The sequence below is a fragment of the Pelophylax lessonae genome (assembly GCF_965119305.1).
Source record: "Pelophylax lessonae genome assembly, chromosome: 12".
NCBI classification, from domain to species: Eukaryota; Metazoa; Chordata; class Amphibia; order Anura; family Ranidae; genus Pelophylax; species Pelophylax lessonae.
The window spans coordinates 119,976,903-119,992,110 of NC_138779.1; the positions used below are offsets into that span (position 1 = coordinate 119,976,903).

The 15,208-nt window shown below is 44.6% G+C and overlaps 1 protein-coding gene across 1 annotated transcript in view; it reads left to right on the forward strand.

Moving 5' to 3' along the window:
• Nucleotides 1-15,208, forward strand: part of LIG1 (DNA ligase 1) — a 166,010-nt gene that overhangs the window by 50,340 nt on the left and 100,462 nt on the right. The window contains exons 5-7 of the mRNA XM_082273878.1: nt 10,391-10,523; nt 10,629-10,745; nt 12,894-12,971. Coding sequence (XP_082130004.1) covers nt 10,391-10,523; nt 10,629-10,745; nt 12,894-12,971 — 328 coding nt within the window. The remainder of the gene's footprint in view (nt 1-10,390; nt 10,524-10,628; nt 10,746-12,893; nt 12,972-15,208) is intronic.

The window sequence follows — 15,208 nt, forward strand, 5'->3', positions numbered from 1 at the left end:
CCCTGGCATCAGTATCGTCTGATGTATGCCTTTCCACCGATTCAGCTATTATCCAGGTTCCTTCGCAGGTTGGCCTCGGAACCGCACACGGTGATTCTGGTGGCGCCAGACTGGCCTCGCCGGTCTTGGTACGCAGATCTCGTGAATCTGGCGGTCGACGCTCCGTGGCGTCTGCCTCTTCGAGAAGATCTCCTGTCTCAAGGGCCGATATTCCATCCTGCTTTACAGTCGCTGGCTTTGACGGCCTGGCTGTTGAAACCGAGGTCCTGAAGGATAGGGGTCTCTCCCCTGAGGTCATTCACACTTTGATCAAGGCTAGAAAGACCTCTTCGGGGAAGGTTTACTACCGTACTTGGAAGGCCTATTTTGCCTGGTGTGAGTCCAGGGGGTATTCCCCTCGCTCATACTCTGTATCAAGAGTGTTGGCTTTCCTTCAAACGGGCGTGGACCAGCGTTTGGCGTTGGCCACGATTAAGGGTCAGATTTCTGCGCTGGCCGTTCTCTTTCAACGCCCTGTGGCGTCTAATTCTTTGGTTAGCACCTTTGTTCAAGGGGTGCGGCATCTGGTCCCTCCTAGGAGGTAGCCTTTACCTCCATGGGACTTGAACCTTGTTCTGTCCGTGTTGCAACATGCTCCCTTTGAAAAGATCAGGGAGATCTCGTTGTCTATGTTGTCCAAGAAGGTCGCCTTTTTGGTGGCGATCACTTCGGCTCGCAGAGTGTCGGAGCTGGCAGCTTTGTCCTGCAGATCTCCGTATTTGGTGGTTCACTTGGATAAGGTGGTCTTGCGACCTAACCCGTCTTTCCTTCCGAAAAGGATTTCGGAATTTCACCTCAATGAGGACATTGTCTTGCCTTCGCTTTGCGCGAAGCCTAAACATCCAATGGAGGTGGCTTTGCATTCCTTGGATGTTGTTCGGGCGATCAGGGTTTACCTGTCATCGACTGAATCCTTTCGCAAGACGGATTCTCTATTTATCCTTCCAGAGGGGCCTCGGAAGGGCATGGCGGCGTCGGCTTCTACCATCGCCAAATGGATCAGACAGACCATTGAACAGGCCTATGCTTTGAAGGGAAAAGTTCCCCCCATGCCTGTGAAGGCGCACTCTACCAGATCTCTGAGTACGTCTTGGGCTTGTCATCATCGGGCTTCTGTGGCCCAGGTGTGTAAGGCGGCGACTTGGTCGTCCGTTCACACCTTCTCAAAATTCTACAAAGTGGATGTTCAGGCATCGGCAGATGCTTCCTTTGGCCGCAAGGTTCTTCGTTTGGCAGTGCCTTAGGGTTCCTTGTTTTTTGGACCCTTGGCTGTTGGGATGTTTTTATCCCTAGGTTATTTGTTTTCCTGGGTTGTTGCTCCTGTTGAGCAAGTTTTTTTCATGTTGCCCAGTTGGTTTCCTTCCTTTGGTAAGGTTCCTTTTTTTTCTGATGTGGGTACTGCGTTGCCTTGGGCGCGGCTGTTTTTTTTCCCACCCCTCATGTCTACACTGCTTTGGGACGTCCCATAGTGACAAATATGAAGAGGCGGCGACTGTCGGAGGACGTAAGAGAAAACGGAATTTTTGTAAAATCTTACCTGTAAAATCCCTTTCTCTGAGTCCTCCGACAGTCGCCGCCCCCGCCCCTCTTTTGGGGTTTGTTTATGTACTCTACTGCTATGCTACTGAAACTGAGGTAGGAATGCAGGAAGCAGGAGGGTATTGACTGAGGGGACCACCCCCTAGGGGTGGGGTATGCTAAAAGCTTTGATATTAACCTATTCTGTTGCCTAGCTACTCCTACGGAGCAAAGGTCAATAACCCCCATAGTGACGAATATGAAGAGGCGGCGACTGTCGGAGGACTCAGAGAAAGAAATTTTACAGGTAAGATTTTACAAAAATTCCGTTTTCCTGCAGCTGGGTCTGGGTGCTTAGCTCCCAGCACAATTAAGGGTCAGGTTTCAGCCCTTTCTATCCTGTTTCAGAGGCTGTTGGCCTTTTACTGCATGATTAACTCCTTTTTACAGGGTTTTTTCCTGTATAGCTCCCCTTATCCGTTCCCTTGTGTCTTCATGGGACCCAAATCTAGTTCTTTCTGCTGTTAAAGGACTCCCATTTTGAGAGACCTTCCTCTCTTTACTCGCTCACAAGGTGGTTTTTCTTGTAGCCAAAACTTCTGCAAAGTGAGCGTCTGAGCTAGCCCAGAGCGATTGATTACATTTTCTTTGGTGGTCGCCCTCCAGCGCTGTCCGCTTTGTTCGAGTGCCCTCTCAGGACGCTGTGTTGCCTCCCCCTTTGATGGGCTGCTTTTGGATGTTCCACTGGGTAAAAGGTCTGCACCTTAGCCTGTACATTTATAATTTGCTCTGGTGTTTTAAACATTTTTGTCTTCTAAATCTTGGGTCCAGGGCAGAGAAGATTTACAGTGCTTGGGACCTGTTCAGATAGGATCCCCTTCTATCTGCTTTGAAGCTGGTCTTTTGCAGTGGCTTGGAAGCTCTTCTGCACAGATTCGAAAGAAGCGCCCTTACTGGACCTCAACAGCCCCTTCAAAAGCACCAACATGGATGGACAAAGTAATATAATCTTGGCCACTCATGAGTACAATAGCTTATTTAAAGGGCTTAAGAGTACAGGTGTGGTTGAAGGTCCAGATAATGTTTGCCTCTGTGTAACTGATGGTTCAGAGAGAAGTGCAGTTCCTGGCCACCTTTGTTAACCACTTGCCTTCTGTGCACTTAAACACCCTTCCCATCCAGGCCAATTTTCAGCTTTCAGTGCTGTCACACTTTGAATGACAATTGCGCGGTCATGCTACACTGTACCCATTTGAAATTTTTATCATTTTTTTCACACAAATAGAGCTTTCTTTTGGTGGCATTTAATCATCTCTGGGTTTTTTATTTTTTACAAAAAAAAAGAATAAAGACAAAAAATTTTGAAAAAAAAAAAAAGTTTTTCTTATTTTCTGCGAGTAAATTTTGAAAATAAATTTTTCTCCTTCACTGATGTGCGCTGATGAGGCGGCACTGATAGGCTGCACTGATGGGCACTGATGAGGTGGCACTTATGGGCACTGATGAGGTGGCACTAATATGCCGCACTGATGAGCACTGATAGGCGGCACTGCTGGGCACTGATAGGCGGCACTGCTGGGCACTGATAGGCGGCACTGCTGGGCACTGACAGGTGGCACTGCTGGGCACTGAGAGGCAGCACTGAGAGGCGGCACTGATGGGCACTGATAGGCGGCACTGATGGGCACTGGCGGATGGCACTGGACACTGACGGGTGGCACTGATGAGCGGCACTGATGGGCAGCACCATCAGTGCCCACACTCAGTGCCCATAGTGCTGCCAGTCAGTGCTCATCAGTGCCTAGATGAGCAGGCACTGATGGGCACTGACTAGCAGCACTATGGGCACTGATTGTGGGCATTGATGGGGGGCACTGATGGCGGGCACTGTGGGCACTGATGGGGGGGCACTGTGTGTGTGTTTTTACCTTGTGTAATCAGGGCACTGGTGATCGGTGCCCTGATTACATTCTCCTGTGTCCCCGGCGCTGTGAGGCTCCCCCTCCTTCCTCACACTGCAGGCTCCGTGTGAGGAAGGAGCGCCGGCGATGAGATGATCTCATATGTTTACATATGAGATCATCGCTCATTGGACAGCCAGATCACATGGTGAATGGCCGCTGTGATTGGCCATTCACCACGATCTGTGATCGGCCGTGTCCAAGGGACACGGCCGACACAGATTTTCCCCGCAGCGCGCTCGCGGGAGCGCGCTGGGGGCGTGTCACTGGGAGGCCGTTTAAAAACGGCCTCCCGAAAATTCGAGTCCGCGCTGCAGCCGTATATAGGCTGTAGCGCGGATGGGGGGTGGTTAAATGAGTCAACCAGTAAGTGCTATTCTATTTTGTGCTTACATCGTGAAGAAGCTTGTGCTCTGGTGTACCAACTTGCTGCTGGCTAGCTCACTTTTGTTCCTTAATGTTCAATTAGTCCTCTTGCAGCACTAACAGCTCTGTTAGTTCCTGATTTCTTAAGGAGGCACTAATCACCAGCTGCAAGGTGTGACCAGTGCAGAGGATACTGGTTTACCCATGCCCTGCACAGAGCCCTTACATCACTTCCTTCTGCACAGGACTACATGTCCCATGAGGCATTGCTGCTCACACATTCACTAGTTCTGAAGTGCTTACTGGCATGTATGGACAGTGTACTGCTGTATGTGTGGTGCTATCAGCTTGCAGCTATCAAACCCAGCAGCAGGAATTGGTAAATTCCTGCCTCTGGGATTCTCATCATGGCTAAACGCCCTTGTGAAATCAGCCTTATTCTGCATGCATACTTGTTCATTTGGTGTAAAATCAGACACCGCTATAGTTTAAGAAACGATATTGAACATAAGAGAAAATGTGTTCACCGAAGAGAGAATTTATAAAAGTTAAAACAAAGATTAGATTAACGATAAAAAAAGTAAAGTGCTCCCCTCACTCCGCATGTGGGGTCCCACGCACCCCTGTCACGTGTGGGGTTCTATGCCGTCATTTTGTATACCCCTTGATGATGTCCCGCTGCACATGTGCAGTGTGCCTAAGATTGTCAGTGATGCTTCCTGGAATGGGTGAAGTGAAAAATCCCAGGAGACTTCAGTTAGTGTGGTGGGAAGTGTCATACTCGATGGAAAAGTGGGGTGGAGACCCACATAAGTTATTTAGCAGATAAACCTTTCGTTCATCGACGGACACAGCGCACCATAAATCATAACTGCTGAGTTATATTGCCTCCTCCAGGAGTAGGACTAGGCAGAACAAAAAGCACCTGGCTACGTCCATGGGCTGTCCCCCCGCTTGTTATTTAACCCCCCCCCCCCTGCTCTAGGTAATCAGTTTTAATCTGTCTCGTCAGGAGTAAGGACCTAGGCTCCTGGCTGGGATCTCTGGCCCTGGCAATTTTTTCTTCTTCCTTACATCTTTTTTGTTTTTTCTCTTGGGAGATCTCCAATCAACTGCCGGGCTGGATAATTCTAGATCCAGTGGTCCCCCCAGCCCAGCAGCTACGCGCTAGGTTGGCTTAATGGACAGAGGCTGGCCTGCGAGTTAAACGTCTCACAGGGTCGCATACTGCCAAGCTTAGGTCTATGTAGCCCGATGATGTCACGAGGGCCTTTTTCCCTTAGTCTGGCTGGTCTCCAGCTGGTGGCCATGATTGTGTAGCAGGATGATGTCATGGGGGCCATTTGCTCTTAGTCCGGGAGACACTGGAGACGACCTAAGGCTCATGGGGATGCTGAAGCTGCTCCTCTTCCTCCTCCTTTTCCTCTTCCTGTGCCTGGGACATATGAACAGGTAATGCTGGGTCCAAATTCTCGGTACTCCTCAGATCGGTAGGGTGAGTCCTTGGGGGTCCCTTTTATCTCTCTCTCTGCTGATGGGTACCCTTATCCTTGGGGGATCCTTTAGTGATGCCAAAAGATTGTTTTTGTACTGCAAGGTCTTCCGTTCCTTATGGAGCCTCAGGGTCACATCTCACCCACTGACCACATAATGGAGATGGCAGGTCCCTCGGAACCCCAGCTTCCCATGGTTGCACTGACGGTGGTCCTGCAGTAGTTAGTGTCCTGGGTGGAAGTGGCTTGTGGGCAAAGGCCCAGGAGGAAGCATCTCTCGCCATTCCCTGTTCAGTCTGTCTCATCTGAATCTGAGCCTGATGCTGCCATGGAGGCGGCCTGTCCAGGGGGGCTTAATATCACACCCCCAGATCCACCCGATAGTGAGGATAATTTCCCCTTGGTCGCAGCAGCGAATTAAAAAGCGCTGGTAGACGCACTTATCACTGCAGTGCGTGAGACTTTAAAAATGGAGGATGCGGATGATGTATCTATGGATGTGGCTTAGTCGTTTGGTACACAAGTCACCTCGCACTCCAAAGGTTTTTCCTTATGTGCCTTATTTTGACAGGTTTTCCTGTAAGAAATGGGAACAACCAAAATTACCCTTTGTGGTCCCCAAACGTTTTGCTGTACGTTACCCTTTTGAGGGGTTACTTTTTAAAAAAGAGGACCAGTCCACCAGTGGTGGACCCTCCTTTTTCCAGGTTGAACAAAGCTACCTTGATCCCAGTAGAGGAATCCCCATCCTTTAAGGAACCGGCTGACAGGAAAGCAGAGGCTATGGCACGCAGCATGTTTACTATGGCTGGTCTTTGCCTCAGCCCTGGTGTCTAAGACCCTAACTGAATGGACCAAGCTTTTGCACCAGGGCCTGGGTGGTAAGCAGGTCCCTGCTGCTTATGTTGATTTAGCTAAACAGTCCATGGGCTGCAGTTTATTTGTGATGCAGCGTTGGATACAGCTTCTGTGCTGTCCAAACTTTCTGTTTCAGCGGTGGTGATTAGGCGCGTGCTGTGGCTTAAGAATTGGTCCACAGACCAAGCCTCTAAGAAAGCTCTGATTGATCTGCCCTTTCAAGGCTACCCTGGATGACCTCATTAGAGGGGATTTAGGGGGGGGGGGGGGGGTAAGAGTTCCTTTCTGCTATAGTCTAGGAAAGGAAGAAGCCTCGTTGCAGACAGGGGCCTTCTTCTCAGCACATAGAAAATTATTTTGTGGTTCTGGGACGGAGAATAAGGGAAATAGATCTTTCAAATCTTCACCGGGAGGTTCCATGCATCCTTGGTCTGGTAAGCCTAGAGCTAACTTCTCCAGACCCCCAGACAAGACCCCTTCAGCATAAAGGTCTGCTCTCGCCCATTATTGGGGTGGGGGAACATCTTTGCCTGTTTCAGGCCTCGTGGACCTCCTTCACGAGCATCAAGGGGATCCACAAAGTTATTCTTTTGGGAGTACCCAGAAAGGGGGACAAAGCTTGTCCTTTTCAGGTTTTTTAGGTCCTGAGTCTCCTTGTGTGGATTTAATTCCTGCAAAGGTTCAGGTGATGTCCGAACTTCCAAAGGTTCCCCCTATCCAGGGAATTGATTTACCTAGGTCTGATTCGAATTCTGACCAGGGTGGTCTTTCCTCTGGTCAAACTTGAGGAACCACAGGCCATGATTTACCAGCTGCTGTCTCACAGATAGTTCTCTCTCCCATTTTGCTTACAGGTTCTGAGTCTGGTGGTATCCACCTTCAAGACAGTTGTGTTTGCACAGTCCTACATACAGCTCCTTTAGCAGGTTCAGCTCCACAGGAGGATACCGAGGTTCGTGGTGTCCAGGGTCACGATAAGGCCAGTATCATCCTTGGCTCAGGCTTTTTCCGTAATTCCTGTGAGGATTCAAGGGCGAGGATCTTCCAATTAGTCTGGTGGCCATAAATATCCCTTGGGGGCTTCCTCTTAGAGAAGATCAGTTGTCCAAAGAGCTGATCTACCATCATGCTTTACAGTCGTTGGTTATAATGGCTTGGCTATTGAACGCCAGGTACTGAGGGAGAGAGGTCTGTCTGGATCAGTGATCTCTACTATGGTGAAGTCGAGAAAGTCGTCTTCCAGCAAGATATACCATTGTACGTGGAAAGCATACATTTCTTGGTGTGGGTCGATTGGCGCTCATCCTCAATCCTTTTCTGTGGCTCGGATCTTAACCTTTCTTCAACAGGGCATTAATCAGAAGTTGGACTTGAGTACCATCAAGGGCCAGGTGTCTGTCCTCTCAATCTTCTTTCAGCAACCCCTAGCCACACACTCTTTTTAGTTTGTACCTTCATTCAGGGGGTTCGACATGTGGCTCCACCTGTACGGTCTCTTTTGCCGCCATGGAATTTAAATTTAGTACTTTCGGTTCTCCAGAAACTTCAATTGGTGAAAATTTGGGAGATTCCCTTGCCTACGTTATCCCAGAAGGGGAGATTCTTGGTGGCTATTACCTCGGTCCGCAGGGTATCTAAATTGGTGGCATTATCCTGTCGCAGTCCCTATTTAGTAGTCCATAAGGATAAAGTGGTTCTTCGTCCCTGTCCTTCATTCCTGCCCAAAGTTGTCCGACTTCTATCTGAATGAGGACATTGTGTTGCCTTCCTTGTGTCCCAAGCAGGCTCATCCCAAGGCATTTGCTTTGCATACCTTGGATGGGGTTTGTGCGATTTGGGTGTATCCAGCAACTACTGAGTCCTTTTTGGAGGTCAGACTCGCTTTTTGTGGTTACAGACGGACCAAGAAAAGGGCTGGGCACTTCTTCTGCTACCATCTCCAAATGGATCACACAGACGGTGATTCAGGCCTATTCCATTAAAGGACAGGTTTCACCTTTCCCTTTTAGCGGTGCATTCTATTTGGGGACTGAGTGCTTCTTGGGCCTTCAGTCATCAGGCATCAATATCACAAGTTTGCGAGGCGGCCACTTGGTCATCGGTGCATACCGCTACAAAATTCTATAAGGTCGATACTTTGACATCTGCGGATGCTTCTTTTGGCCGCAAAGTTTTGTAGGCTGCTGTTTTAAGAGCGGCTGTTCCCTCTTGAGGGGTGTTTTTCTTTAAAATTTTATTTTTCAGACGGGGCTCCTGTGTCCTGGTTAAGGGCTCTTATGTTTAGCCTTGGGTCATTTTCCCCACCCCTCATTTTCCTTTTGGCACTGCTTTTGGACATCCCAGTAGTTATGATTTATGGAGTGCTGTGTTCGTCGATGAACGAAAGAGAAAATGTGATTTTTGTAGTTACTGTAAAATTCATTTCACGGAGTTCATCGATGAACAGAGCACCCACCCCTCTATGAAGTTCTGATGCTTCTAATACTGCTTGCTACTAAACTGATTACCTAGAGTAGAGAGGGGGGTTATATACCAAGCTGAGGACGATCCATGGGCGTAGCCAGGTGTTTTTTGTTCTGCTTAGTCCTACTCCTGGAGGAGTCATTATAACCCAGTAGTTGTGATTTATGGAGCGCTGTGTCCGTCAATGTACGCTGTGTCCGTCAATTATTTGATTGTGTAACAGGAGGGGGGGGGGGAAGGACAATATCCAAACTGCTAAATAAGGGTGAAGGCACACTTTAAAGTGTTGCTAAGCCTACAACTATAAAATCTGTCTGTATATGTACTCACTGTGGAACCTAAAGGTTTATTCCTCCGCATTGTGTAAAAAGGCTTTTTTTTTTATCCTGCCCGCTCTGATCCTCCCATTCTTTTACTATCCCCAATCCATTTCCTGATAAGACAGTCTTTGGAGTCCCTCTGCATATGCTTTAGTTCTTTGTCTTTTGCTAGAGCGTTTTTTTTTTTTTCTTCTCGGGAGAGTGCATGTGATCAGCACTGTCCAGACAGAGAGTCAGGGGTCCTGCAGCCTCCTAGGACAGTCAGCGTAGAATAAAAACTCCTCCTACAAGCTTTAACCAGACACTGATATAAGTCACAAGACTGCTATATGCTGCTGATGAGAAAGGGAATTTAGCATTTTATATTTACAAAAATAATTGCATTTTCGTGTACTGTGGGAGACCAGATATAGTGAATGCAGGCTCCTGGGTTTAGTAACACTTTAATTTTAAAAGTTAATTAGCCACTATTGAGCAATAAAATGCTGATCAGATATATCTGAAACCTCTCTTATCCTCCTGCTGTGTGTTTATTTGTATTTGGACAAGTTAGAAAAGGCCAACATCTCCAAATTAATTGGCTCAATGGAGCATTTTGCTCTTGATAGATGGAAGCATTTTTGCATTTAAGCAGTAGTGAAGTAGCAGAGAAAATATAGTATGGCAGATTCATGACACCGCCCAAGAATCAAGTGCTGTATAACATCCTCATCCTTCTAGAACTGAGATATTTGGTTTTCCTTCTTTATCCTAGTAATGATATTAGAGTGTTGTATCCCATTAGCCTGTAATAAAAGGACTTTATTGCTCCGCTGCAGGCACTTACGCCCCTCACTTCTCCAACCAGCAGACACTCTCCAATATAAAAGCTGTGTATAAAAATGTATTCTTCTGGTGCATGAACTGCTCCTCCAGCCTCTAACGTGTTTCACTTTGTCAAGAGCTTAGTCATGAAACGCATGGGAGGATGGAGGTGCAAGTGGAACAGTCCATGCATCGGAAGTATTAATATATATTATACAAGCTTTTATAATGGAGAATTTCTTCTTTTTTGCTTGCTTATTGAGTCTTTAGTGAATGCATGGGGATAAATACTTTGCAAGTAAGGAAAACAATCCTGTAAAACTACATACATTAGGGCCAGGGGTGAGGTAAGACAAAAACTGTCTAATGCTATTTAAAGGATTTGCAATATGCACTGTAATCTTATTTGGCTACCCCCATCTTGTGTACGTGTTTTTTTTTATTTTTTTTTTTTATTAAGAATGGTATAATTTTTACTCATTAGCATAATATCACGTTTGCATTCAAAGCTCTTTTTAATGTAGATAAAATTATTTATGTTCTCTGCATTTTTTTTTTTTTTTTGCAGCCAGCTACTCCACCTGTTACCACTTCTGCAGAAGGTACCTCTGTTAAAAATGGGGGATCCAGTGAAAGATTAGCCAATTCTGTGTCATCAGATGTTTCTGTAACTTCTTCCAATATTCCCAAACGCAAAACAGGTATACATTTGCATTAAATAATAATTTTGTAATACAAAAACACTGGTTACATCAATCCTAGCGCCTAATGTCTACTTGATATTTGTTTTTTCTCGTTGCCTACAGCTCGCAAGCAGATAACCAAAAGAAAATTAGAAAATACCTCAACAGAGCCAGATACACAGAATCAACAGTTGAATGTCAAAGAAGAAGCCAAGCGCCAGAAGAAAGAGGCAGATGATGGTAATTCTACACAAACGTTTGAACACATGCTATATTCTCTAAATAGGGGTTTTCAGTTCAATGTACCAAACCCAACTCTTCTGTCTCTGTGTTGCAGTGGTGGTCACATTTGTATCACTGTCTGTCCGCTGTTTTCTCATCCCTGTGTGTGTAAAAAAAAAAAAAAAAAAAAAAAAGCCTGCCCAGGCTGTGTTTGAGGAGCACTTAGCCTTTCTTCATTAATACACCTCTGTCTTTGCAAGCCATTTCTTCATATTTTTTAAAATAGATCTGTTTTGTGCCAAAAATGGAGCTCCTTGTAGAGGTTTCAGGACACTTGATTGGTGAGATGGTTTTCACATTTATCTCTAGTCATAAACAAGGCCTTATGGAAGTGGCTTTTCACTTATTTGGGAAACATATTATGACCCACCACACATTTTTTTCTAAAGGCATTTTTAATTATTTTTAAACAAGGGCAGTATATGATATGGCAGTAACAGAAGGGTAACCCGGGTTAATGACTCACTAAATAGTAAGCCATGTATAAGGGTGGTAGCCCCGGAGTACACACCTTTGACAAACAAGTTAATATTGGCATCTGGCATATTTCTCTCCGGACTTCTTCCCTTTAACCACTTGCCACAGGGAGGACATCCATGGACGTCCTTCAGTTTCAGTGGTTATACCGGAATGATGCCTGCACCAACAGGCATCATTCCAGTATGTATATTTTCAGCCAGTGATTCTCTTTCATGCCGAAGTGATCTGAGTGGCTAATTAGCCCCTCGATCACTTCTGAGGGTGATGGAAGGGGGTTCCACTCCCCCTCCCACGGCCGCCGCTGCCTTTCCCAGGCTCTACCGTCTTATTGCGGAACCCATGAGCGATGCAACCTGCGGCGATGGCTGCCCTGAACAGCGAGAGAGCAACTGATGTCGTTCCTTTCTCTTTATCACCCCGGAAACCAGGAGCAATGAGTTCCGCCTCTTTGTTTACCTGGCCGCCAGCGGCCAGGAAAGCAGCCAATCAGGCCGATTTGTGTCTAATTGGCTGCATGGGAGGCTAGAGGAAAGATTTGGCGTCTAATAGATCCTAGATCGCCCCATAAAGAGGACCTGTCACGGTCCATCACTTGTGATGGCAATAAAGTTTAAAAAAAAAAAAATGCCAGCCCATGTTGTCACAAGGGATATTGTTCATCCCTTGTGATACTAATAAAGTTATTATAAAAAAAATTTAAAAAAATAAATAATAAAAAAAAAATTTAAGTGCCCCCGTCCCACCGTGCTTGCGTGCAAATGCGAATAAATACATTACTCCCGCATGCATATGTAAATGGTGATCACACGTGAGGTATTGTTGCGACGGTCCGAGCGAGAGAAAAAATTCTAGCACCAGACCTCCTGTGCAACTCTGAATTGGTAACCTGTAAAGGTGTTCAAAGCATCACCTGTGGATAAATTAAGCACCATAGTTTGCCACCATTCCATGGGCAGATGCTGTTTTAAAGCGTGATATGTTGGGTATCTATTTAGTCGCCGGAACATCATCTTTCACATTATACAAAAAAATTGGCCTAACTTTAGTGTTTTGTTTTTTTTCATGAAAATGTTTTTTTTTGCGTTTTGAAAAACCACTGTGCAAATACTATCACATAAAAATTGCAACACACACCATTTTATTCTATAGGGCCTTTGCTAAAAAAATTGAAAAAATTTTATAATATGTTGGGGGTTTCGAAGTAATTTTCTAGCAAAAAAATTAGTTTTTTACATGTAGTTGCAAAGTGTCTGAATTGGTCTGTATAGCAAGTAATAATTGATGCCTGTACTGAAAATACTGTATATGTGGGCTGTTGTTGCAAACTGCTTGCTTGGCTGCCATGATAACCCAAATGCGTCAATACATTTGGCTCTTTAAGTATTCAGATCAGCCAGTTTGACTTCATTACCAACATGTATGTCCCAAGTCAGTGTCTCAAGTACAGAGAAAGCCAGGGAGCCTCTCAGTACAGGCTTCTTTTAAAAAGGTTTTTCCAAACTCATGTTTAGGTACGTTTTTATTTTTTGTTTTCCTTTCCTTGTACTTCCTTTGACCCTCTCTTGTTCTCCTATACTGTTAACAAGAAAAATAACTTTTATTTATAATATCTTGTAATTTTTACAGGAAAATCTCCTATGAAATCAGATGAAGAGACCAAACAATGTACCATGGACACATTACCTGAAAATACAGAAGAAATATGTAAGCTAAAAGGAAAAAGCTTTGTTTAGATTTGTTATGCTGCAGCAATATTGGTTATGTAGGAAATAACTGTGTAGGGTATAGCTCAATGTCTTATTAGCTGTAAGACTGGTTTATATGGGCGTCATAAGTTTTTATTAGTATTCTGCAATACAGGTAATACTATTTTTTCATATTTTTTTTCCTTATATTACTGGAGTCAAAAGTGAGTAGAGGCTTTAATGTGTCTGATAGCATTATACACTGCTGTCTATATTAGAATATTTTTGGGGGTTTGGAAGCATTCCAGCTGACCCATAAGTAATGCTGATATGCTTTGTCAGTTAGGTAGAGGCTCTGACAACATGAGGTTATATTTAAATGCTTTCTGTTCTGAGCTGAAGAAAAGGATTCATATTCTTCTATGCTGTAGTCTATTAAATTGTTATTTAGCAGACGCTTATAATGACCAAATGGAAGTATTAAATTAATAACCTCAGTGTACCTGTAAAATGCTCCATCTGTCTTCCTCAGCTAATCCTACATGGAAGACATTAATCAGACCCAAAACACTTAATCATACACTGGTATAATAATGGACACTGGCTAAAGTTTTTCTGGGAAGACTCTTAATTTTGTGCTAGCATACTTGGGTGATAGACATCTTTTCTGGGGAATTTTCTACACCAATACTTTTTATTTTTCTTCACTACTTCAACTCCCATTTCTTTCAAGTCTCTCACTACCAGATTCTGGATCAGATGCCCTTGAAGTGCATCTTGGAAATCATACCTGGACCTTACATTAGTAGGGCTGGCCTGTAATGTTTGTTTGGGCGCTAGATCCTGTGGTCGACCCTAACTGTAGCATGTGGTGCAACAAATGGTACTTGTTTTTAAATTATAAACTTTGTGCTAGATGTTATTAAAATAGGATTGCTGCAACCAAATCCTGAATACTGGATCAAAAGAGAATGTGAAAAAGTGTATTTTGCTATTCCTTTAAGTGAGTGCTTCAACATGTGCAAAGTATTAAGATAAGAACCATAAACAATTGCATACAAACGTATCTCATAAACTTATGTGCACAACAAAATTTCATAAATATACAAAATAACTATATAATCAAAAAAAAGTCCATAATCTTTGGTTGATGGTTGATGATAGATTAGGCAACAGCATGCAATGCCAAGCGGCAGCTTCCAAAGCCAACAGAATATTAGCATGCATAAAGAAAGGGATGTTTTCCAGAGATAAGACTATAATCCTTCCACTTTATAAAACTCTGGTCCGACCGCATCTGGAGTATTCTGTCCAGTTCTGGTCGCCAGTCCTCAGGAGGGATGTGTTGGAGCTGGAGAGAGTCCAGAGAAGGGCAATTAAACTAATTAGGGGATTGGAGGACCTTACCTATGAAGAGCGGCTGCAATCGCTCGATTTATTTTCCCTGGAGAAGAGACGTCTGAGAGGGGACATGATAGCAATTTATAAATATCTTAATGGGGATCTCAGCTTAGAAAAAAAGCTGTTCATTCGAAGGAATTGCATGAGGACTCGAGGACATACAATGCGATTAGAGGAGAAGCGTTTTAACCTCAGGCAACGTGGGGGGTTCTTTACTGTTAGGGCTACAAGATTGTGGAATTGTCTACCACAAGAGGTGGTTTCTGCGGGTAGTATGGTGACTTTCAAAAGACTCTTAGACTTACATCTCAAGGATCAGGAGATAAAGGGCTATGTTAGATGATTACAGTCACACACACCTACACAGGTTGAACTGGATGGACTATTGTCTTTATTCAACCTCACCTACTATGTAACTATGTAACTATGTAATCATTGAATCTACGTTAATCCAGGTGTGTCAAAAAGTTCTCAGCGCTCCAATCTTAAATAAGGTGCTGCAGTGCAAATAAAGTTCTCTACTAAACAATATAAATTGTGGCCTCTTACAAGATGGTGGAGATCTCAAATTATAGACATCAAACCGCATTTGGTATATCTCTAGAATAGCCGACACTCTCGCCATCAGGTATCCCAATAACCAAATGATTCCGTTAGTAAGGAATGGCTGCAGTGTCTGCACTGCTGGAATTAGGTCTGGCATGTATTCCATGTCCACACTATTATAGGCCAGGCATAGTAAACATAAAAAACAGAAGCCGCATAGTGTAATCAAGTTTAAAAAAATTCCCTTTTTATTAAAAATTCACTTACATGTATCCAGAAGTAAACTTGCAATAGTACAAAGCATGGCCA